This window comes from Vidua chalybeata, chromosome Z (genome assembly GCF_026979565.1).
Source record: "Vidua chalybeata isolate OUT-0048 chromosome Z, bVidCha1 merged haplotype, whole genome shotgun sequence".
Lineage (NCBI taxonomy): Eukaryota > Metazoa > Chordata > Aves > Passeriformes > Viduidae > Vidua > Vidua chalybeata.
In genome coordinates this window covers 53,328,792-53,354,707 of record NC_071570.1, presented here as the reverse complement: position 1 = coordinate 53,354,707, position 25,916 = coordinate 53,328,792, and the positions used below count along the sequence as shown (strand labels likewise).

The following is a 25,916-nucleotide window of genomic DNA, read 5'->3' as shown; positions in this document are numbered from 1 at the left end:
TGGAAGGTTTTACGTATTTAGTGTTTCCAAAAGAAGGGCAAGATTCATCAAAGGCTCAAAGTACAATAATTTACTGGGAGTGTATGTTTATACTTACCAGTCTCACAACTATGACAGATGTTATAAAGTAAGTGCATAATGAGGTCTAGATCCACCTTTTCATCATCAAAACTATGATGATAAGCTGTCAACAGTTCTCTGTCCTCTGCACTAAGGTCACTACCACTTGTTTGGACCAGGGAACTTTCATCTAGGTTTCCAAAACCTGACGAAGCACTAAAATAGAAAAATGCATAGACCAGAATCAAGGCTGTTTGTTTCAGGTGTACATTCAGACACCAACTAAACTTAGATCAACACGAACAAAAGTACTCCTTTCAAATTTTAATTTTACAGTGTAGCAGAACAGCACCTCCAAAACACTATTACTGGTCACTGGTTTAAGTGTAATCCAACAAAGCATGAAACTTCAATTTTTAGCATAACTTTAATTTTCTTACTCTTTATTGAAACACAGCCATAAGCTTAGTGTCAGAACTCGAAATATGAAGACACTACTTGTTTACCTGTTAAATAAAAAGTATTTAAAAGAAACGTTTTCCCAAATGTTTTACTCCCATAAGCAGGTACTACGCAAATGGAAACTACACTAAGAAGTGTTCTAAAAATACTGGTCTCTACAAAATGATAACTGAACTGTAACTATAAGTTAATCAGAAACCAATTTTTGAATGACCTAGTATAAATGTTATTTCTACTGAGTTTCTTTAATATGGCTACTGTGTATAGACAACAATGTATAGATAAAAAAGCAACAGGTTTGTTTCCTAAATAAGCATTTGAAATTAAAATGGTACATAGTAGAATCATTATAACTATTTATCTAAGTCACTATACTTAAGTCACTATACTCATATCCTGCCTAGACATATAATCATGATAGCAGTGCCCACATCAAAATGATAAAAAAATAATAATATGAAAGAAGTCTACACCACTCTAACAACATTTATCCTAGGATTTGCACATAATCAATGTGCAAATTGATAATCAAACACAATCAATGAAATACACTGAATACAAACACAATTCTTTTGAAAAAAGCATGTTTTTGAAATATTCCTGGTCTCAAATAAATCCTGCTATTTAGGTCAGATTTAAAGGCATAAAAAGCTAAAAATTGTTGTGCTCAGAAGACAAAATGCAAATTTCCCTTCAATGTTTCCCTTTAACTGTTTCTAGAAAGTAGCTGTAGCTTACCTGTAGGATTCCAACAGGTCAACAACTTCTGTCTGTCCGAAGTGCTTAGCCCAGTCCACAGCCATCCTGAAAGAGTACCCAGAAATCTTTTTTTAAACTTCTCGCTTCAAAAGACACACAGCCTGAGACTCTGAATTAAGAATTCAATTTATAATTTCAAGAATACAATGTGATAAACAGAATTTAGAATGTTTCGAATGTCAAAATTTACAGTAGTGTGTTAAGTTAGCAATTAGTTTAAATGCTAAAGAAAATTCTTTCTCACTTGTATACTGACAAATAAATCTATGTTTTGATTTGTCTGTTTGTTTTTACCAGCCATTAGATGATCTGCAGTGGATATTTGCTCCCATACTGATCAGCTGCTCTACTTGACTCAAAAAGCCTCTCCCTGCAGCAATCATCAGCGCAGTCGCACTGGTTTCACTGTGCCTATAATCAACTGAGAATTACAAATAAATAAATAAACAAATAAACCAGCAAACCAAACAAAAACATTCTTTTTTTTTTCCACCTAAATATGGTATGAATGTGGCTTACATGACTTTTAAAATCCAGGGCAGACAGAATTTGTTTTCTGACTTCATCCCACCACTCAGTTCATGAATTTAACACTACTTTAGACAAAACAGTAGCATCTGCTAATACTTCAAAGCAAGTACAAACAAAAAATAACTAAAGAATTCATTAATTCTGTTAATTCTATCCACTTTTCCAATAGGCATCAGAATTCAAACCCAACAACGTTTGAAACTGAGATAAAGCAGCCACAGAAATTAAAGTAGTTTTGTTATTTTTTTTTATGCATTAAGATGATAGACTTACCACTGACATTTTCAGTCAAAATGAGATGGAACACCTGAGCAAAGGCATCAATATCTTTACGCAACCAGATATCAGAAAGACAAGAATCCATTTCTTTTATTAACCACAGTTCAAGGCAATTCACATCTTTTTCAGTCTGAAGAGAAAAAACAGTATTGAAAGATAGATGTCTTCCAATGTTTATCTTTATTCTTATATATTACATATGAAAAAATTGAACAGTTGCTTTTCCAAGTAATAACCAGAAATCCAGCATTCAGGTACCAGTTAAAGCATTTATTGTACCATGCAAGTACTTTAAACAATGGTAGTTTGGCCATTTAAGCTGAAGAAAAGTTGTGTACAAACCATTGTAAGTGAAAAGCACACTTTGGCTAGAGTAGTTTTTGACAATTTAAAAAAAAAAATTCTATAAAATATGCTAATATCCTTCAAGAAATTCTACAGGAATAGTATCTGCAGAAAACAGATTTTAAAGTAGATTTAAACATATCTCCCAACAAAAGGAAAAACTTACCAGTTGGTTAAATACTGTGTCACCATCATCACCCAACAGACTACACTCTTCAGTTGCCCTTTGGACAAATCTTGGTCTCTCAGGTTCCAGCTTACTATTATTTTCTCGAGCAGAACACCATTCAGTAAGAGTGCTTTGCTGTTTTTCTTCTACAATGCATAAAGGATTACCATGAAAAGTTTTACCATCATCCTAATTATCCATTAATTTCAGTTTAAAAAAAATAGCTGTATCTAATCGCAAAGTTAAAACTATTTGATCTCTTATTTAATCTAGAACATTGTTACCAGTTCAACATAAATTCCATGACTAAGGGCACCCATAGTGCACCACTGCAAAAAATCTGCTATAAGAACAAGGCAAGAAATATCACTTGGTTACTTAACCCCATTAAGCCTGCAACTTGCTGCATTCAAACAGGATTCCTAAGTAACTTCTACACAATTCTCAATCCAGATCTTTCTCCAGAAGTAAAATGCCAAAGAGCAATGATATAGCTCTTGCATGTAACAACTTTTTGTGTACCAGTGAAATAAACAGTAGAAGTCATCAGTGCCCCAACTGAGCTTTTCTGCCCACAGGGATCATAGCTGAGCACCATGATAAATGTTTAGTTAGGATTGTATGTTACACCTTCGGGGTTGGCCTTTTTAAAATTATTTTTAATAGTCATGAGAATAATTACTTTCAGCTGCCAGGAAAACTTCTCAAATACTGTGATCAATATAGCCCAACAGTTAATAAATTGAAAAGAACCTCCTATATTTGGTTCAAGTGTGTTACTACTCTTTGACCTAAATACGTTAAATGCATTCACGTCTGAAGAATGCACTTAAAAATTTTAATAGCAGAAACCACTTCTGTGCAAGACGTACAAAATCCTGCCTTCTCTAATGGCTGCACTTAATTTCGCATCTAAACGTCAGCATATTGTATCTTATAGTGTTCACGTGGGCAAAACCCATGCATGTAATTCTACTTCATAATTATTTTATTTTAGAAATAAAATATTTATCAACTGAAAGAAGTAAGAATATAACCACTGAAAGTAAAAATAATTTTTTCAATCACAATTTACATCAAAAACGTAAGCACAGAGTTTTAAAGATACGTGCTGTCATCTAATTGTGTCTCATTTAAAAATCTGACTTTAAAATTTTAACAGAGAATCATTTTACTTGTTGTTCAATCAATCAATCAGTGAGACTCATTGTCAAGCCATAACAATTAGCAAGTCCACCAACCTTGCTGCTTCTCTTTTTTGTACTTTACCATCTCTTTGTTTGTATACCCAGTACTTCGTAAAATGTCCTCCAAAAACATCTCTTTAACTTCAAAAGGTCTTCCTTGGACTAAAAGTAGAAATAATTCATGAAAGACTAGATATTCCCAAGCTTTGCTTTAAGAACTGATGTTCTTAAAAATAGTTTATTTATAGACAAGAAAGTGAATTAAACATGATTAGGGCCTGATTTTATGAATTACTATATTCCTTGGAAAGTCTTGTAAGAGTATCTTCACTTGAGTTTATCTTCTTTAAGCCACAAAAAAAATTTCAAAAAGAAAATGCCAGGTGCATACCTTGTTTTTCATTAACCTCTTCAATTCTATTAAGTGTTAATAGCAAGAGATATAAGATTGACAGTTATTTACTGCAATTTTACCAAATGAGAAGACGAAAATAGTCACTTTTGTTTAGGTGTACAAAAAAGAATTCACTGCATAAGCCACCTGAATTACTCAATATAAGAGCAATTAAAGAAAGTTTTATCATAAGATCCCATGAGCAGACTGGCATGTCTGTATTCAACTACGTCCTTTCATGAGAAGATGGACTTCTCTAAATATCCTCAATTAGTGCAGCCAATTTTGGCTTTCTTTACTGACTACTTCCCACAGTCTTTCTTTCCTAAGAACTTACCCTGATTTCTCTTCTAACATCACTGTTTTCTAGACCTTATTTTTGGATATTAAATTATGTTTCTACATAGGAAGAATTTTTATCCATTTTTGGTTCCTTAGCACTACTTAGCACTTAAAACAGCTAAGTTCAGATCACCTAAGACTATCTTTCCTTCAGAAAGAACAAGTTACAGTTCACATATTTTTAGAAGCTTCTAAAACTAATCACAAGCTCTGTTTTCAAAAGAAACCCACAACTAAAAAATGTTGGCTTCTGTCTCAAGCTACATCAGGGAAGGTACAGGTTGGATATTAGGAAGAAATTTTTCACCGAAAGAATAATAAAGTATAGGAATTGTCTTCCCAGGGAGGTGGTAGAATCACCATCTCTGGATGTGTTTAAAAAAAGACTGGACATGGCACTTGGTGCTATAGTCTAGTTAAGGTGTTAAGGCATAGGTTGGACTTGATGATCTTAGAGGTCTCTTCCAACCTCATTATTCTGTGATTCTGTGATTGTGTCAGCTATACTGCTGGAGAATCAAACCTTTTTCATTATATTAATTTTTAATTCTTAAATTAGCAAAATTGGAAAAAGCATCTTTTCACTTGTGAAGTCCAGTATGCAGTAACAGTATAACCCCTGTAGTAAACTGAAGAAAGAGACAATAGCCGGAATTTCCAAAATAAATCTATTGATCTAAAAGGATGAGAAGCTGCAAAAAAAATAAACTGGAAAGCCACACAAAAATTACAACGAGGTTTTTCTCCTCCAGAAAAATATTGCCAAATATTAAACAAGCTGTAAGCCTTATTCTCCTAGGCAACAATTTAAAACCGAAAACCAGAAATTAACACTTTTATGTGTAAATGAGAAAAAATAACTCTTTCTCATTAATATCCCCTAAAATTAACTAATGACTTGTGTAGAAAATTCTAAACGAACTGAAGAATAATATGATTAAAACATAAACCCCAATTTGCCTAGGACTGCACTTCTGAAATGAATAGACAGTTATCTGAGTTTTATCCTCTAACTAGTAGCAATCTCTAAAGCCAGAACTAGAATCTACTGGAATATACTAATAGATATCACACTCTTGTAAACCCTAGGGTCTGTATTGCTATGCAGACCAGCATTTTAAGAACCTTTTCCTCCTTGACTTGAACATGGAGGGGGCCATGACATCCCTGCATTTACAGAATATCCATTGATAAAAACAATTCCTTCTGAGGTAGATGCAAATAGTTAAGAAATAACAAACATAAGTAAACAAGGAACGACTACTGCTGGTAACTGTAAGTGTATTTATCACATGCCTTTACTCAGAATGGTTTGGTACAGTTCAGTTAAGATCTGTGAGACTCAGGGCAGGTAAACTGAGATTTAAGTTTACTTAAGTACTTACTGTGTATTACTGGGCAACATCCAAAATACCTAATAAAGAGATCTGCATCTAGAGCAGCACTAGAAATAATTAGTTTTAAATTAGCTTGGCTTTGCAACACATCTCTCAGTTTTATTAGCAAGAAGTCACTGAACCTATCTCTCTCATGTACTTCATCCTGTAGGAATGGAAAAAAAACAACAAAACAAAAGAACATGTAAACATCACAGATCCAAGATTATATATTTTCACAAACATGATTTTTTTTTTAACTAAAACATGCAATTTGGTGGTGCATTGCAAAGGTATTAAAATGTTTAAGTTTAGCTTAAGAAGGATTTTTTTTAAACTATCCAAAAGTTAAAAAAATACTTTAAGAAGTTTTATAATGGTATCAGAGCAGACTGCACTGTAATGCATAACCCACCACAGACCTTAATTTCAGAGATCAAAATGTGCATCTGAAACTTCTCTAATTCTTGCACTTGAATTTCATTTTCAAGATAAAGCCACAAACTGCAAATCCGGCAAAATTTATTTCAATAAAATTACCTTTCACAACTGGTAAGAATTAAAAAAACTGTATGATACCACATAATAAGAAAAAAATGATATATTTCTTAGATTCATTAAATCATGAGCAAAGCTTAACATTAAGGCACATGTCTGATTAATCGTCTTTGCCTATCTTCTGTTTAGTTTTATACTCTGAATGTATGAATCAAGAACAAGATTTCCAGGCTGAAGTCAAGAATGCACAAACCATTCTTCTGCTTTTTTCCTCCTTAGTAATTAGACATGCACCTAAAATTACCACGTTTTTCTTTATCAGCAGTGGAGAACTTGCAGTAAACTTTCTGGTTTCACTGACTTATCAAATTCCACAATAGGAAGTTCACATAATCATACATGAACACAAATAATTTGCTAGAAATTAGACTACATTTTATGTTGAAAACATTGGGTAAACAAAGGAACTGCAAACTTGGTACTGCAAAATCAAGTACATGATGACAGAAATTCTGGCACACTTGCATTGAACCATATGCATGTAAGCCTTCCTAAGGCTCTTCTGCTGACAGAGGAAATTCATAAAAATTTTGACCTCTGCCCTCCACAATCACATCACAATTCCAAAATTAACCGTTGACAAAAACCTAATATAAGATGCTTTTACAAGAAAAAAAAATAAAACAACAAGCTCTAGAAAAATATGCATATTTCAATTAAAAAATCACTAACTTTTTAAAGTTAATTCAGATTATAACTCAACAAAAACACCTTAAATGTCCATCAAATTAATACAGAAAACTAGGGTCTCATCTTCCACTTAAGAAATAATACATATCTCAGTGTGAGATGGAGCATATGTATTGTTTCTTAAGTGGAAGAAGCATATCCATCCAAATACAAGATCCTTACCACAATAACATGTGTCACAGTGGAGAGGATGCTATCTCCTGCCATCAGTGTGCGAAGCAGTATGCCATTAGTGCAAAAAGTTACCAGTGTCTTTGGAGAAATCCTAGTGAACAGCAAACAAAGATGCTTCAGCTTTTTTCACCACTTAAATGCTGCTAGCTTCCCACTATTTACTGAAAATTAAAGATTGAGCGGCTCCTCACCAGAAGTGGAATCACAGTTCTGTCACCAAAGAGCTCACACATACTATTTGTTTATAAACTATGCCTGTTCCCTAAGAGTTCCTAAGGATTCTTACTGCTAATGCTCAAAAACTTCAGAGAAGCGATTAATTAACAAGGAGAGATTAATTTTTTTCTAAATTAACAAGCAAGTGACACAGAATCTTAAGAACCTCACCATATTGTATTAATTTACTGGAAAATTCAGTGTGGACTGTCTTGAAAAAACAGGTTACAATTCTTGCAAATACCCTCAGATATAGTCTTTGTCTACATGTGGTAGGTTGACCTTGGCTGAATGCCAGGCACCCACCCAGGCTGCTCTATCCCTCTCCTCCTCAGCCAGACAGGGGAGAAGGAATTCAACAAAAGGCCCAAGGGTCAAGGTAAGGACAGGGAGATATCACTCACCAGTTACCATCATGGGCAAAACAACTTGATTTGCGCAACTTGGTTTAGCGAATTACCAATTAAATCCAAGTAGGATAATGAGAAATAGAATCAAATGTTAAAACACCTCCCCTCACCCTGCCCTTCTTCCCAGGCTTAACTTCCATTTTTCTCCAATTCCTACCCCTTAGTGCACACGGGGACATGAAATGGAGGCTGTGGTCAATTCACCACATCTTGTCTCTGCTGCTTCTTCCTCCTCACGGGGGGGATTTCTCACACTCTTCACAAATTGCTCCAGTGTAGGTCCCTCCTATGTGGTGCAGTCCTTAGGAACAGACTGCTCCAGCATGGAACCCTCATGGGTTCACAAGTCCCACCAGCAAAACTGCTCCAGTGAAAACTCCACTCTCTGTGGGGCCACATGTCCTGTCAGGAGCCTAGCCCAGCACAGGCTTCTCACAGGGTCACAACCTCCTTTGGGCAGCCACCTGCTCTGGTATTGGGGTCCTCCACAGGCTGCAGGTGGACTGCTCCACTGTGGACCTCCATGGGCAGCAGGGAAACATCCCCCTTCACCATAGTCTTCACCACGGGCTGCAGGGGGAATCTCTGCTCTGGCACCTGGAGCACCTCCTGCCACTCCTTTGGCACTGACCTCGCCATCTGCAGAACTATTCCTCTCAAATATTCGCAGTCCTCTCTTTGTACTGCTGTACAGATTTTCTTCTCAAATATGCTGCTCCAGACTCACACTCACTCTTTTTCCTGATGGGCTTGGCTAGAGGTGGGTCTCTCTTACAGCCAACTGCCAGAGGCTTTATCAGACACATGGGAAGCTTCTTCTCACAAAAAACACCCCCCTCACTACCAAAATTTTGCCATACAAACCAAATACACTATACCTGACTGAATCTCAAATAAATAAACTGAGCCTTTCCAAATGCTTCGATTTTTTCAAGAATCTAAAATTCTTTAAAAGTACTTACTGCCTGTGGCAGTGCTAGTTGTGCAAGTAAAAACAGCAATTACTTCCTCCAACATTGACACTTTAAGTACTGAAAACTTCCACAAAAAACTGTAGAGTACTAAACAAAGGAACACACATACATATGTCTCTATTTCAAGTTTGGAATTCTCTTTTCACTTCAAAAATACTCCTACACATTAAATTCATGGAACACATACCAGATGGAAGTGCTTTACTTTTTTAATCTCTTCTCTCTTTCTCATCAGCCTTCTAGAAATCACCCCTACTGTCTAATAGACAGTAAAACATAAAAAAAATAAATTTCCGTATACTGCAAACACTTCCATCCAACATTTTTTGTCAAGACAGAGCAAAAGGGAGAAATGGCACTGTTTCCTTCTCACATGAACTCTTTGGTTCTTCTGCACTGTTTCCAGTAATTCTTCCATCTGACCTATACTTTATTTTTCTTCATTCAGCATAATTCTTCTACAGAACGAGCATCCACTTTACTTGAAACTCATGTTTACTTGCTCCTCTAATCTTCTAATGCTCTTCTTCTAGCCTTGTGACCTTCGGTATGCATAACAAAATTCTTTAACTCGGCTTTGCTGTTCAAGTGCATTCATTTTCATTAGAAATGTATTATCGTCATCCATATAAGCAACATAACCAGCTATGTATTTTGCCATCTTCCTCTCACTTGTATCCCAGCTGCTCCCCATTCCTGAAAATCCCACTATTTACACAATTCAAAGATTTTAGAAACCACACACAATCTACAGAATTTTATCCATCCCTGCTCTGTTTTAGGAGCAAATTCCTCAAGTCATCTAGAATTTCTGCTTTTGCTTTAAACATAAAAAATGAAACAGAGTAAATTTAACCCAAAGTAGATTGTTAATGCTCATCATTGTTCACTTTCCAATTTTGTTGTTTTCCCTTTTCTGTGCCCTATAAACTCCCTCCACATAGCTTTTGTCACAGCATGCTGGTCTTCCTAGCAATTTTCAAAACTTGCAGAACTTTTGGATTTATCAGTGTTAAAATTAGAGAGGACAAGGATATCCACACATATACTCCCTAGAAGAAATCAAGAGAAAGCTCCTGCAGTTTAGTTCTATAGAACAACTCACTGCAAGAAAGGGGAGAAGGACACTTCTTTTCTTCTGCATAATACAGAAGAAAAACCATCCTTTTCAACTCTTAAACATTCATTACCCAAAATAACACATCCTACTTATGCTTTACACAGTGATATTTTACTGGGCTGCATCCCAAATACACTGCAGTTTAAATAACCAACACAAAACACCAATACCAGATCAACTGACTTTAAGAAATGTCATCAGTACCTGCTTTCTAATCGGATCTGATAACCAACCGTCTGGCCAATCTTTTCTCTTCTTTCTGCTGCCACTCTTTCAGCCACAGCAACTGCTGCCAAACGTCTTGGCTGGGTGCAAAATATACGGCAGGGAGTTCCATTTCTGTGACAGTCATCAAGAATAAACTGGGGGATCTGTGAAGAAGTGGTTTAAATTTATACTTAGTTTGATGGACTTGTAACTTTTTTATCACAATGAAACAATTTAACTACACCTCAGTATCACACACATCGTAAAATTACTCACAATAGGATTATCATTGCAAATGTATCTGAAGTGGCAGAAAAGGCCACAAAAATCAATTTCATCTATTAATATTCATCTTTTTCAAACAAAACACAACAAAAACAACAACAAAATGCAACCAACCAACCAAAAGTTGAAGCTTCTCTCTCCTGCTTCAGGGAAATCTATGTAAAAAACCCTGTAAATTATCTTTCACTGTAACCCAATAATACTCTGGATACTAGAAACTAGCTTTAGAAGGAAAAGGGTATACAAAACTGTAGCTACTTTTCCTTCAATATTCTATGATTATTTTATAGACAAACTATCCATCAGATAATTGTGCAGAATATTTTATGTTTTAAATATGTATCTGCTGGCTTAGTATTGTAAAAGTAAGAAAGTTAACTGGAACACTAGGACCTGAATCACATGGGAAAACAAAAGCCTTAAAACTAGGATAAAAAAAATCTTTATTACAGAAATATTGCAGATTTGGCATCAGTTTGGTGTAAATACTGTTATGTTTTTTATTTCACTAAAACGTACTTGAGTAGTTTTTCCTGATCCAGTCTCTCCAACAATCAAAACAACTTTATGGTCCTTTATTATTTTAACAATTTCTTCCTGTTTTTCAAAAACTGGTAGTGATTGCCTGAAGAAATCAAGCTCTGATTCCCCTCTTTTCACAGGAACCTGGGAGATACCGTCACTAAGTCGTCCACTTGTCTTCACTTCTTTGTTTTCTGTGAACAGAAGTCAATAAATTATAAAGGAAGCTCACTAAAACACTGGTTAAAAATGTACTTAAAATGAACACTTCTGATTTTATTAGCACCCCTGCTGATAAAGTGAGAAGCTCATGACAAATTCAAAAATTATTTTCATGGTAACACATTGTGTTATGGTGCTTGAAATAAATATAGTTCCAAGGATTTTTTACTTTCATAGAAATTTTAAACACAACTGCATTATCACAGTACATTGCTCAAGCTAAAAAAAGGCATGAAAAGCTTAAAGAGAAATAGAAACTAAATCAGAGAAAAAAAGCCTTGGCCTTTGCATCTGTTTATACATTCCCATCTCCAGAGTTTGCCTACAAAAACCCACCACAGAGTAAAACATTTAAGTTATTCCAAAGTGCCAATTGTGTTTTCCAACAAAAAGACAACTTTACTGTGATTCACATGCCTTCTTTCATATCCTTGTCTTTCAAGATTGCCTTTCAGTCAGTCTTACATAACCTAACAGCCTAGTCCATAAGACCTGTCTTAGCAGGTACTAATTGAAACATGATATATTGAGAGCCTTAGAGCCACACAGCAGTGTGATCTATCAGAAAGCAATGTGCAAGTAGCTAAAAAACCTGCATTCTTCTGAGGAGGCTACTTCAACATCAGTATGTTAAATGCTACTCTGTAATTCCTTAAATAATTATTTTCTAGAAAAATGAAAAGCTCACTCTCAATGCAATTTTAATGCAATTATATAGGCATAATGTCATTATTTAATGCAATTAACAGATTCATGCATTAAATTCCAAACACTGTTTTACCAATACAAACACAGACTAACAGATTAAAAGAGCCAAAGACCATTCTGGAGATGTAAAAAGTAAATTTTACACTATTCATTAATTTATACCCTACGTCCCTAAGAAATTGCTTTTTGGTACATTTATTATAGTTTCCCTCTGTTCATTAAACAATCTTATTAAACAAATGAAAGAACTGAGAAAGAAAACTAGCAAAGGAAGCACTTAATTAACACAATGAATCAGAAATACCCACTTAAAGAAAGCATATTGCTATGTTCTCTGTTCACTACACCCAGCTTTGTACACAGAAACACAACATATCTTTTACAAATACAACTTTAAAGCAACAACCATGCTAAAAGCGTTATTTAAAAAACCCATCTTATATCAAAAGTTTGTCTTCCAAAGGACTTTATATACTCTAGAAATCTAGGAGTTTACATAATAGCCCAAGTTTACTTCATAGCTCTTACAGACCAAATCTATTTTAGATGACAAAACAAAACATTAACTCCTTATTTTATTAAGGACATGAATTCCTACAGGCACAACAGACAATTTCATTTTCTCTTAAGGGTATTCTTACACAGGGTGATGGTAACACTTGTCTCTTTAATCTTACCCCATGGAATTTGCAGGGATCAAGTCTGTATCACAACAGATTTGATTAATCACAACTGTATTTAAAAAAAAATCTAGTTGAAATTGTCTCAAAGAATCAAAACTAACTTGATATAGGGGAGACAGGAGACATTGAAATGTGAGTGACATGACTGCCTGAGCATCTTATTGTAGTAAGTATAGTACTTACTACAGTCTTATGACACAGGTTTTAAAAGACCCTGTATTAACAATTACAAGTCAAGCAAATCATTAGGTTTGTTTAGAAAGAAGAGTGTCAGTTAGGACAAAAGAAGAGATAGAAAACAGAGGGGTTTGTTTTGGGTTTGGGGTTTGGGTTATGGGTTGTTTTTTCAAGTAGTGTTGATTGACAAGTCCATATGACAAGACATACTGAACATACCAGATTCAACAGCATATGCATTTCCTTGTTCTGTCTTTGGCAGAAGTTCTGTTCGTTCTTTATTTGTGACAGGAAAATTTCGAATTAAAGTACAAACAGCATGTTTTGTACCAGGAGTTAAGGCACAAGTCATTACTGCACGCTTTAGTTCTGATCCATCTTTTTTTCTTACAGTTAGGTATCGATTTGCTCCTTTTCTGGGAGAAAGGAAAAAAGGCATTTCAGGAATAAGCAAACTAGTTACCTCCATGTAACGATCTTTGACAATAATTCCTTCAATGTGACTTTCAGCTTATTTTCAAACATAATGTCATAACGAGAATCCTCCAAATAATGTCCTAAGTAGCATAATGCAACGTTCACAATAGTCATCATCAAAAGCAGCTTCTATTCATGTGAGGTACTGCAGAACAGACAGTGCAGGCATCAGACTAATATGCCCCAGTTATCACTGTATTTGTCTCCCAAAATACAGTCAGCTCTACCAATCATTTTATCAATCAATACTGAGAGTTATGACATCACATTGACTTTTAGACTAACTTGAAAGATACAGAAGTTAAAAATCAACAAATGATCCGAATAGACAAAAAAGCTCCCTGCTAGTGGCATTCCAAACCTTAACAAAATCCAGTAAAATTTATCAGATCTCAGGATGTTCATTATCAAAGATTTATTATGTAGAAATGGAGCCAAAACACTTAACCATAACACTGATCTACTTCTCAGACTGAACTCTTGACACCAAAATGCAAACAAATATTGTAAATGTACTTGAAACTGAACTAACATGTGCTTAGGCTACAACTGACAGATCACCACTTTCAAAACAACTTCTCAGGGTAAGAACAGAAGGTCACACAAAGAGCCCAGTGACCTGTCCCTGGCAAGGGTGGAAGACTGGTTGCAGGTATGCAGGTGCTGGTGAGGGTAGCCTCTGTGAGGAGAGGCACAGCCATCTCCAGCAGCCCCTGGTAAAAACGACTCTGTCCTCTTTATATCTCATTTCAAGTACTTACACACACTGTTGAGACCCGCCCCCCCCCCCCGACCCTTGTCTTCTGGAGGCTGAAAAGTCCCAGCACTTTGGCCCTTTCTGCATAGAGGAGATGCTCCATCCCCTTCACCAGGTTGCTGGTCCTTCACTAAACTCTCACCAGTCTAGTTCTCTGTCCTCCTGGTGATCCCAGCCCTGGACAGACACAACGCTCTTGGTGTAGCCTAATGGGTGCTGAGTAGACAAGAATGATGACCTCCCTCTGCCTGCCAGCAACGCTTGAACCCATTACTATGCTTCCCAACAGAAGCACTATTTTGAAACACGCTATTCTAAGTTGCACTTTACTTGTCAACACAGGAGATTCTATGCAAAACCTTTGAAAACACTTCAGTGCAGGGAAAAAAAAAACCCAGGAAGGATCTTCGTGAGAAATCTTTCTTATGCACATGAAGTCCTCAAAACTGCATTACAAACTAGTATGCCATGCATTTTTTTACTCAGACATCAAGCAAAGCGCAGAGACATTTATATATACTTTTTAAAGTTTCTTCTCTAGTACCATTCCCCACAACACTGCAGGATAAGTTAAAAATACAGATAGTTTTAACACTGATAACAAAATCCCATAAATTTGCACCAAAAAAAGAGAAAATAATACATAAAAATAAAAGTCAAGCTTACCCTTTACTCTTTGATATCAGTCCAAGAGAATGACAGAGCCGGTGAACAAACGCTCTTTCGGTTCTAGTGAAAGAAGACGGAAATTCCATTTCTGGAAAGAGAATTTAAAAAATAAAACCCCGAGCACAAAAACTCAACAGGCAGTATCCCTGACGTATGACCTCGGCGCCACGAGTTTGTCAGTCCCCAAACCCACCACGCTTCCCTTGCACAGCGGGACTGGTGGCAGCGCTGTCCCCCAGCACCCGTGCACCCCGAGGCAGCGCGGCCGCCCGAGATGCTCCTGCCCGGGAGAGCCCGCGGGCTCGGCTGCCCGCCCGCCCCGCTCCGCGCGGTTCCCCCACGCACCCGTGTCCTCGCCATAGCGGAACCGCTCCAGAGCGAGGTTCACCGCGATCTCCACTTCCTCGTCCACGCGGATATCCCTCAGACCTTTGCCGCCTCGGCCGCGGCCCGGCGCGGCGGGAGCGTCCGAGCCCGCTGTGCCCGCGCCGTGCTGCCGCGGCGGGACGCTTCTGGGCCGCGACATGGCTCCGGCATAGAGCGGGGGCTCTGCCATACGCGGAGACGACAGGCGCTGCCCCCGACGCTGTCCCCGAGCAGCAGGGCCGGGCGGGCGCGGCGCCGTGACGTATGCCCAGCGCCGGGAGGCTGTGGGCGGAGATCGCACCGGCGCGGCCGCTGCGGGGGGCGGAGCCGCCCCGCACACGGAATAAGGGCCTGGGGTGGTTTTGTCCCCGACAGAGCCTTACATACTGTGTCGTCGAATCGGTGTTGCGCAATAGTCTCACAGTCGGCCGTGACTGAAGAGCAGCGCTGATACCTGTCAGGTATCATGCGATTTCATTGAATGACGTTCAGTGTAGGTGGTAATATTGCAGTCCTCAGCCTTGTTGTTTTGAATGTTTTACGGAGTCATCAAGATTTTCCTTCTCTTTCTCTCTTTTCTGTCTTTATTTCTCTCCTTTCTTCTTAAGTCTTGGCAAAGTATGGCTAACATATTCTACCCCTTGCTCCGTACCAAAGTCTGTGGTGAGGACTGCCAGGTGTTAGTTGTAAAAATTGAGAGCTTGCTAGCCAACACTTCTGCAATGATACAGAATTGCTGGAAGGGCTGGTTGCTGGATTTTAGGTGACTGTATGGTAAAAGGATAAAAGTCCCTGACATGTGGCCTGGTGTCTTTGTTCAAGGGAACAAAGAATTTACAGTGAATGTCACATCCCCAGCCAAATGGGTCGTGATATGGTCCAATAGGGAAGGTTTCTTAACAGTTTAGCAATCAAAATGGGACCCTAGGCACCACCTTTACAGCCTCCCTTCTTCAAACATCCGACTGCCATGGAGTTCTTGGGGAACTGTGTGAGTTCACCAGAGATCCTTGAAGCAGGGAGGATACAAAGGATGAATGCTAAAATTCCCCAAGTATATTCAACATAAACTACAAGGATCTCAAACTATTTTTAATAAATTTCTCTAATTATTTCAGACTTTTCCTTCCTGCAGCATTATGTACATAGTTGGTGAAATTAGGTTAGTGCGTTGAGTACTAAGGTGAGGGTGCTGTAAGAGACGGTCTGAAGTTCCCCTCATTTTTGCATCACGATTGTCGCAATGGCAGAGACTAAGATCCTAAAGACCCCAATTAAGAGTTATGGCCTCGTTGAGGTGGATGCTTGCCAAGTGATTGTTTGCAGGTGTGTTTGCTGTACTGCCACGGACCACTGCTTCAAGCAGGGCCTGGCAAGGACCTGGCAAGGAGTGGCTTGTTCTACATGCTTACACCTGCTTCACAATACCTGCTCAATCCACGAATTTTTCCACCTCTTGGCCAAATGACCTTTCTGGAGTAACTTTGGTGATCTCCCACGGAAGATCCCTCATCTGTCTCACAACCACCGTGATGGACGGAGATTGAAGCTCCCTCCCAAGGACTGAGACCTCTATAATCCTAACACAGGAGGGCTGGCCTGACTGAAGCAGGATGTTTGCCAATTGTTGCCTGCAAGTATGTTCACTGGACCAAGAAAACAATGGGTCCCTCTCACTGCTGAAATTGACTTGCCCTGTTTCAGAACATGGACTTTCTGTACCTGTTCCCCCTACTTGGCAGATGACTATAAAAGACCCCTATGTTAACCAAGACTTCGGTTAACCCCCACAGACAACGACGAATCCATGTGGCTGGATAACTGAGGACCTCATCTCAGATGGTGGTAGCTATAATCCCCTAGCCCCTCTTTTCTCTCTATTCTTTATTTCTTTTTCTGTCCCCTCTATTACATTTGCTGTTGGTACCAAAATAAAGGTGCATTTGTTGTGATTAAACTTATAGTCCCCTGCTGTTTGCCTTTTTGCACTTCTGGGATCGGTTAATGAACCATCACGACACCCTACTTCTCTAAGCGGATTGTGACAGGTGCACAGCCTGATCAGCAAAAGGCACACTTAAAGGGGTTTTTAGGGTCTCTCCCAAGTTGCACAGGGGACTGAGGTCACCTGTTAGGTGTGCAGGGGAGATTGAGGTCTCTCCTAAGGCATGTGGGGGCTATAGTCCCCTGTAAATCATGCAGGGGGTTTGGAGTCCCTAGTAAGGCACACAGGGGCTGGGGTTCTGTAGCAGCCTAAACTGCTACAAGTAAAGTCTATGGTAAAGAAGCAGAAAGAGCCTTTGCATAAAATCCACAGATGTTTGATTCAACCACCCGGTGAGATGTTCAGAGTTCCCCCAGCACACATATGTCTCAGCTCTCCCTCCCTCTCCGGAGGGGTCTGGAGATGAACCTGGTCTCAGGGCAGTACAAAGATGAGGGTCAATCAGGGAATAGGGAGGGAGTGGTTCAGGGACATAGGAACAGACATAGGAACAGGGGAAGGAGCCAATGGGGTTTTAACAGCTTTGAGGGAAGCTTCTTGTGTCTCCTTAACTTAGGAGAAGCCCCCCAGGGTCCTCATAACTCAGAAATCATCCAGGGAGTTTGGAGTCCCTAGTAAGGCACACAGGGGCTGGGGTTCCTCAAAAGGCCTGCAAGGGTTGAGGTTTGGGGTCAGCTGTTGAACAAGATCAGTCAGTCCTAAACAACAGGCAAAAGTTGTTCAGAACAGATTTGTGAACAGCTGTTCAGAACAGGTTCGTGATCTCTGCTGCTCTTCACCAGCTGGAGTGGAGTGATGGACTCAGATAACCAAATCCAGAGTAGCACAAATGGGTGTCACAAGGCACCCAGTGTGCTGATGTAACCCATCCCAGAGAAGCCATCAGGAGCTGTGCTGATGTAACTCATCCCAGAGAAGCCATCAGGAGCTCCAGGGAGAGTTCTGACAGTGCCCAGTGAGTTCTCAACAGCCTGTGGCCATCCAGGGGAAGGGAAAGTCCATGTCAGACTGGACCCATATTCACAGAATGTCTCCAAGGTGAACTGCCCATATCCCAGCATTGCTCTGTGAACATTGACGGATGATTTGAGGGATTAACTAAACTTGGTATAGCAAGAAAAGATTGATAGGATAGTTGTTTAAGTATTTTAAAAGATTAAGTAGGAAATTATTAAAAACCTGTGCTGTATCATGTGTAAGTGGCAGTGTTTTAGTGTGTGGTGATTCCTTGAACACATTTCAAGAGTTTATTTTGCAACTAACAAATAGGCAACTGGTGCACAGATGGACCACATCTCTGGAAAACACCACACACACTGAAGGAGTTGTTAAGTCTAGATTGCTGCTATGTGCATACAGTCTCTTCAAAGAGGGGGACCCACAAAGATCTGATGTAGAAGTACACTCATCTTCAAACTGGTGTATTGTGTTTTCTTATCATATTTCTGTAATGGTTTGCCCCTGTACCCCCATATTCCCCGATGATTTTACCCTTAACTGTCCCATTCCTTATATGTCTCTCGCCTCCTCCTCTGGAGTCAATCAGCAGAAAACTGCTGAATCATTCCCCTGTCCCCTCCCTGGTGCCTTGTCCATCACTCAGCTCCCCATCACATCTATCTGGAACCTTCCACTAAGGGTGTTGAGTGATTGGGCAAGGGCCAGGGATCCCTCCTCCCTGCCTTTTCCACTGGGGATTGTGTCCGTCTGTCTCCCCAGTTTCCACTCCCCTAAAATCCCTTATTGGTCGTGGGGTGATTCCCTCCCTTGTCTCCTCTCTGATTTATAAACTGTTGCACCTTGCCGCTCAGGGCTCTTGTCTGGTTGCTCTCCTGAGGTCCTGAGATTCACAGCTCCTCTGAGCGTTCAAATAACCTTGGACTTTGCCCCAGAAGAGAGTCAGCCTGTTTTCCTTCCACAGTCATTGCCGGCCACTCCTCCAAACTGGGCTCACAGCATGAGCACTCCGCCCTGAGAGGCTCTCCAAATTCCACAGGAATATAGGAGAGTGTCTGTTGCCGCCAGCTGTGTCATCGCTGGTCAGGCTGACCAAAGTAGACTTTGGGTGGACACGGCAGCATCAAACCATGTTTGTGACTATCTGAATTGATTTTTGTGGTGTAAATTTGACACACCGTGCCAAAAGGAGGTTATTCAGAAGTTATGCTGAAGTGCTGCTTTATTTTTTGTATATGTATGACTAGTACTTGCTTGTAATGGTGGTAATTCTGCATATATGTCCAAAAAATAGTTATAAACTTACATTTTTCTATATGTACATTTATTTTAAGTATGAGAATGGTAAACATGCAAATAATATTTGAAGACTTCCTCCAGAATATGGAGAACTGTTGCAGTTGTCTGGTAAGATTTGCTATTCATAAACAAAGGGCATTCTCAGTGGCCTGGTTTACTGGTGGAGTTACGGGAGCAGAAAATCTTTTTAGTATTCAAAATAATATTATATCTATTAATTTGGGGAATTATGTTTCATTTTCTTCCAGAAGGATAATATGCAAAGAGTACTGCCTTAGCAAGAAACTGTTTCTGTTGCCTAGTGTTTTGTATTGCCCCTTTGGTGGAAAACAAAAGGAAAAGCTGCTGTAAAAAAAAAGAATTGTGAATGAGAAAGTATTTTTACCTTTAGGAGGTATGTTAGGCCCCTTGAATCAGCAGAGACTTTGGCACTTACTGCACTGCAATTAAGATACAAAATTACTGGAATCAGCTCTTATACAAACAGTTCATGAAAATAACTTGTCATAAGAAAATTGTGATGAGAAAGAATGGTTGTAATACTTGATTATGTTGCCCTAGCAGAAAGGGAACAGAGTGCATCTCTATCCATGTTTCAGCTGTGTCAAAAGGAAATTTAAGTATTTAGGCTGTATTTTGGGGAAGGGCAAATAAATGATAACAAAGAGAGGCCATAATTAAGCTCCAATGTCTGATCACAAAAGGTAGGCATGAGGTTTTCTCAGAGCTGTGGCATCTGACATCCACAGATTCCTAGGTTAGGGGAGTTGACTGAAACAACTGAGAACTTTGAGAATAGCTAGTGGAGAGGTAATGCAGAAATTAGGACCTCAGGAAAGATAGACTGCAACTATATACAGTTGAAGCAAGAGCACCAGCCTGTATTAATTCAGTGGCAGGAGCAGGAGGAACCCAAAGTTCTAACGCAACAATGAACACATAGATATCACATCTTAACACCTTTAATCCAAAAATCTAATAGTAGTACCTGATGATGGAGAAAAACATCACCAGTTTGAGCAAGTGATACACATTTTACATAAAGCAGAATACTAATTCTGACAGAGAATATTTAGTCACTCTGGCTAGATAGTTTCATGATAAATCTATGGAGGGACACAGGCAATATTTATCCAAGTACAAAAAATATGGCCAGCTCCAGGAATTTATGCCAGCACAAAAGAGAATCACAAATGGCTGCCCAACTTGATATGAGTTTTCAAGTAGCAGACTGAGCTCACAGTTAGGAGAGTGACCATGGACTGATTTCCATTTTCAGGGATTGCATACCCTGCAGGCATGCCACCTGTGGCTGTGTGGTGGTAGTAGACCAGCTGTCAGGCTGGGCAGAAGCCTTTTTTTCCAACAAAGAAGTCTTACTCAGGAAGAATAATAGAAGTCTTCTTAAAGAAATCAGTGCTCATTTTATAGCAAATATGATACCAAAATTTTCCAGATAGAAACTTCTTACACAAGTTTTGAGTGTTAGAAAGCAGGCATTCTTTATTGAAGCATGCTGGTCACTCAGAGGACACTTCCTCTAATTAATTGCCCTGAGTGTTTGGGAAACAGAGGTTTTATCATACACACTGATTTACATAATTGTTAGCGATCCCCACTTACTTGATGTATGTGTTTTACTTTATTTTACATTGTCACATCCCTTATTGGAAGTCCTTATATGTTCTTTGGGGGCCTTCTTCCATAGTCTTCAACATCTGGTGTCCTTTTTAGGTGGCTGCTCCTTGACCCCTGCTTTTGAATAAACGCAATATTGTTTATAACTCCTGCTTTGTCAGCCTTGCAGAGCTTAGCTGGCATCCTGCTTGTGTCTTGCATGACTTCTGTTTGATTAAGTTACATCCTATTTTTACTTCTCCAAGGCTATGCTGTTCTGTTCTACTATCCTTATCAAATACAATCAATCAGCTTGCTAATAATATCAAGGTCATGTACATGTTCAATCCTCGTATGAACCATGTATTGGCCTCAATAGTTGGCCTTAATGATCATTGTAGGTCCCTTCCAATTCAGAATATTCTCTCTGTGAACTTACATCCCAGTTAAGGCCTGTTCGATGGTGATGAATGCTTGACTCAATATGTTAACATGTAGAAAAGGATCAGTCTCTTGATCGTAACTGAAGTTTGAGGATTGTTTGTGGTTTCGTATCTATAAATATTTTCATCCTATGACATTCTTGTTAGCCTTCATACTGTTAAGTTTGTTACTTGTTATAATGCTGGATGTAGGAGCAGTGGTTAAATGCATTGAAATGTTTTTGTTTTCCTCTTAGTATATTAGCAGGTAAGCTCAATAAAAACACGGGTGAGAGTGTTAAGATATATAGTCAATGCAGATAGCTCAGTGTGCAGCTGCAGTGCCAGCTGTAGATTGGGCTCTGACTGGCAGGAACCCAAGGAAAGAGACTGTTAACTAGTGCCTTTTTTATTTTGCATTTTAATAGTTTCCTTAAAAGGGGTGAAGAAAAGTGATCTAAGAGGAAAGCTGTCCTGTGAGTTGGGAGAGGCCAGAGGCCACTGAATATTTCCATTCAGATAGCCCTAAGAGTTTTTGGGATCAGTAGTGTGGGGACCTCCAGCTTTGTAACCCAACATTGTACCAGAGAGAAGACCAGCCATTTTTCAAGAGAGAAGCTCATCTCTTCCATGCCTCACGGAGCTGGTTTTGCAGCAGCCTGAGTCTGGAGTAAGGATTTCTCTCTGCAGTTCTTACAAAGTGCTGGGTTTGAGTTACGAGGTTAAAGATGGAGTGGCTAAAGTTATTTGTCATGTCTTGATGGGCTGGAACAGAGACAATTCACAGAATTCACAAAATCACTAGGTTGGAAGAGACCTTCAAGATCATCAAGTCCAACCCATGCCCTAACACCTCAACTAAACCATGGCACAGAGTGCCATATCCAGTCTTTTTTAAAACGCATCCAGGGATGGTGACTTTACCAACCTCCCCGAGCAGGCCATTCCAGTACTTGATCACTCTTTCCGTGAAAAACTTTTTCCTAATATCCAACCTATATTTCCCTTGACACAGCTTGAGACTGTGTCCTCTGGTTCTGTCAGTTGCTGCCTGGAGAAAGAGACCGACCCTCACCTGAATACAACCACCTTTCAGAAGTTGTAGAGAGTGATAAGGTCACCTCTGAGGCTGCTTTTCTCCAGGCTAAACAATGCCAGCTCCCTCAGTCGTTCCTCACAGGACTTGCATTCCAAGCCCCTCACCAGCCTTGTTGCTCTCTGCTGGACACACTCAAGTGTCTCATCATCCTTCCCAAACTGAGGGGCCAGACCTGGACACAGCACTCAAGGTGCAGCCTACCAGTGCCAAGTACAGGGGAGGGATGACCTCCCTGCTCTTGCTGGTCACACTATTCCTGATACAGTCCAGGATGCCATTGGTCTTCTTGGCCACCAGGGCACACTGCTGGCTCATGTTCAGCTGGCTGTCAGCCAGTACGCCCAGGTCCCTTTCTGCCTGGGCACTGTCCAGCCACACCGTCCCTAGCCTATGATGTTGCAGGGGGTTATTGTGGCCAAAATGCAGGAAGGACTCAGCACTTGGATTTATTAAACTTCATCTTGTAAGATTCTGCCCATCCATCCAACCATTCCAGGTCTCTCTGCAGAGCTCTCCTACCTTCCAACAGATCGACACACGATCCCAGTTTAGTGTCGTCCAAAAATTTACTCAATACCCTCATCCAGATCATCAGTGAAGATGTTAAACAGAACTGGCCCCAGCACAGACCCCTGAGGGACAGCACTGGTGATTGGCCACTTGCCACTGGTGACTGGATGCAGCACCGTTCACCAAGGTCACAAGGTCAGAGCCCAGACCTTTGGGGACCCCAGGAATCTCTCTTGTCATGGTAGCCCCACTCTGTCCCACCCCGCCCAATCCCAGATCTTCCCATGCCCAGAAGGCAACTGGAAGTAAGAGGATAAGCCCAAGTAAGGTGCTTGCCATGAATACCTCATGTATCCCTTAAATCTCTGTCTGCTCTGCTCACACCACCCCTCTTGTGGACAGAGCAGAGCCCTGCCCAGGATCTTTCATGCACTCACACCTATCCCTTCTGACATCCCACTGCTCCCAGGGGAGCAAGGAGAGCAGCATCTGCCCTGGCTGCCTGTGCACGTGTCATGAACCCGGGTTTCTAGAGCACCATGTGAGGCACAGGATGCAGTGGTGGATAGGGGACTAAGGATGGAGACATGCCAGAGAGTCAGCCCTTGAGGATGTGCGTGGGTTTAGTCCAGAAACTCACAGCCAAAGGAAAGACATCTGAGTTGTTCTTATCGGAGGTGGATGTGCTGTGCAGCGGCCAGTCCTCCAGTGCACAGAGGAGCTCTGGCAGCACCTCCTCCGCAGTTCTGTGTGAGGAGATAATTGCCCTCCACACAGTCACAGCAACTCTGCGGGCCCAGAACTCTATGTCATTGAGGTTTTGGCCACAATATCGTGGCCTGGCCAGCTTCAGGGTCCCCAGCTGGTCAGCAGCTCTGCCCCTGCCCTCTGCCCCTCTCCAGCAGCACCCAGCCACACTGCTACTGTGAGTAGCAGACAGCCAAGTAATGGTGCTTTGAAGGACAGGGAAGGAGCATGGCAGCAGGGTCTTGGGCCGACATGCCATGACTGGGAAACAATGGCATCGGAGGGGCCTGAAAATTTTCCTCTTTCTGCCACCACACATGGGGCAGTGTCTACATGTTGATGGGCTCTCAGGCTGATGAATCTTGAGCCCTCCAGGCCAGTGAGCCTCATACCTGTCACATGATGGGGCACACCACAGGAGGCTCACCACCACATCATGTGTCTGTGCAAGGGTCATCTCCTGCAGGGTCTGATCTAGTCTGTGATGAATGAGAGCCATTGGTAAATGTCCCTCACAATGGTCAGCACCTGGAGGAGACATGTGAGGGAATTGGAGTGCCACTGCAGAGAGCCATTTCCCCAGCTTACCCCCAAGTAGTGCTTTCTTTTCTAGCACACTGTGCTGGCCTAAAAGTCTGTTGGATGCCCAGCAGACCCAGCTTGAGAATGTACATATTTGCTCGTTGGCCAAGTCCTTGCTATAGACAGCTTACTTTCTTCAGTCTGGAGGTGCCACTTCCCATGATCATATGCAGCATGGCACAGTCCTCTGCTTTATAGGATTCAGCATTTGCCATGTCCTCAGGGGCCATGCTGGTCTTGTCTTCAGGATCAGTAGGTGTATGGAAGTTCAAAAATACCTTAAGGCAGGAAAAAGACGGATGTCAAATCCAGTGCTCTGCAGCAGTGCTTGGCTGAGCTGCAACAGCAAGTCCAGCACAGGCAGTGAAGTCTGCAAGTACCTGTGCATTTCTGTGGAAGTGGCAATGGGTGTGCTTCTTCTTTTCTGGCAGTTTCTCAACAGGATTTGGCAAAACGCAAGCACAGTCAGAGCTGAGGTAGTGCAGGAGAGGCTGGACAACACAGCTGGAGCTGGAGAGCCCTGCACTCCCCAGCAAGGGCTAGCTCTCAGACAACACCTTGTGGGGACACCAATCCCTGTCTCTCTGGCTGCAGCCTGGGGCTGACGGTGCCCACTGGATGGAGCAGGGCTACTGCAGGAATCAGCCCCATTCCCATTTCCCCTTCTTCCCTGGGGATGTCCACAGTGCATGGGATGGCCCAGCTCAGCCCGCCTGCAGCAGCTGGTCTCCCTCCACTTCTTCAGGCTGCTGTGCTGGAGCAGCCCCAGGGCTTTTGTCATCATCCTCATCCTCCTCCCCCTTCTCCCCCTCCTCCTCTTCCCTCCCCTTCACTGAGGTCAATCTGGGCATGCCTGGGGTTCTCTCCACTGGGAGTTCTTACCGTTTGATCCTGCTGGAGCTTGGGTTTTGAGGGCTTCAGCCACAGGGATGGGAGATACCCTGGAAAAGAAGACAGGGGTCAGCAAGACATGAGGTGGCTATGCAGGGCCTCTGTGCAGCCCCGCTCTGTTTCTTCCTGTTCTCTTGTGTATTCCAGGGTTATGTGGGTGGATGCTTTGATGCCAGAAAAAGGTCACAAAGTCCTCATATGGTGGTGGGTCACAAAGGGGCCCATGACACATGACATCCAATTGGCAGTGCCTGTGTCACAGTAGGTCACACAGGGGTCCATGGCATGTGCCATCCAATTGGCAGTGCCCGTATCAGGGTGGGTGGTTGCCATGAACATATGTTTATTGATGGAGAGATCGTGTTCATACAGCAGAACTATGGGCATGTGTTGCTTTGAAGATGTCTCCACCAATGCTCTTTACCTCCATTTTCTGTCTGATCCTTTCTCAAGCCCCTATGTCTTCATCCTCTAGGGTTCTCATGTTTGTCACAGTGGGTCAGACTGCAATCTCCCAGGCCTCTCATCCTACAGCCCAAAGAGAGAGGGAAACAAAACACACCACATCAAAGTCACCACGTTTTTTCACAATAAAAGGACAGTACAAGCACAACCCAGAAGACCTTTACCTCACCGAGGCATCAACAGTGGTGACAATGCCAAGAGTG

At 40.9% G+C, this 25,916-nt stretch overlaps 1 protein-coding gene and 1 long non-coding RNA gene across 10 annotated transcripts in view; both read right to left on the bottom strand.

Annotated features, from left to right (window-relative positions):
• The window catches only part of LOC128781802 (3'-5' RNA helicase YTHDC2-like), a 29,948-nt gene extending 14,620 nt beyond the window's left edge, over positions 1–15,328 (bottom strand). The window contains exons 1-13 of one of the 4 annotated variants that reach the window (XM_053931768.1): positions 15,099–15,328; positions 14,751–14,841; positions 13,070–13,266; positions 11,058–11,254; positions 10,251–10,417; positions 7,315–7,417; positions 5,914–6,070; positions 3,847–3,954; positions 2,603–2,751; positions 2,086–2,221; positions 1,576–1,702; positions 1,261–1,326; positions 98–276 (exon numbers count right to left, since the gene is read on the bottom strand). In XM_053931768.1, the coding sequence (XP_053787743.1) occupies positions 98–276; positions 1,261–1,326; positions 1,576–1,702; positions 2,086–2,221; positions 2,603–2,751; positions 3,847–3,954; positions 5,914–6,070; positions 7,315–7,417; positions 10,251–10,417; positions 11,058–11,254; positions 13,070–13,266; positions 14,751–14,841; positions 15,099–15,309 (1,888 nt within the window). In that variant the 5' untranslated portion in view covers positions 15,310–15,328. The remainder of the gene's footprint in view (positions 1–97; positions 277–1,260; positions 1,327–1,575; positions 1,703–2,085; positions 2,222–2,602; positions 2,752–3,846; positions 3,955–5,913; positions 6,071–7,314; positions 7,418–10,250; positions 10,418–11,057; positions 11,255–13,069; positions 13,267–14,750; positions 14,842–15,098) is intronic. The other 3 variants (XM_053931767.1, XM_053931766.1, XM_053931765.1) reach the window with 3 other exon arrangements.
• A 5,535-nt stretch (positions 15,329–20,863) lies between these two features.
• On the bottom strand, positions 20,864–25,406 carry LOC128781942 (uncharacterized). 6 transcript variants are annotated; one of them, XR_008428576.1, is made up of 5 exons: positions 25,240–25,406; positions 24,738–24,914; positions 24,489–24,635; positions 24,168–24,303; positions 20,864–21,135 (listed from the first exon to the last, which is right to left on the bottom strand). It is a non-coding gene; the product is annotated as an uncharacterized LOC128781942 (long non-coding RNA). The 6 variants fall into 6 exon arrangements; XR_008428577.1 differs by having other exon boundaries at positions 24,738–24,877; XR_008428571.1 differs by having other exon boundaries at positions 24,738–24,848.
• Positions 25,407–25,916: the final 510 nt, after the last annotated feature.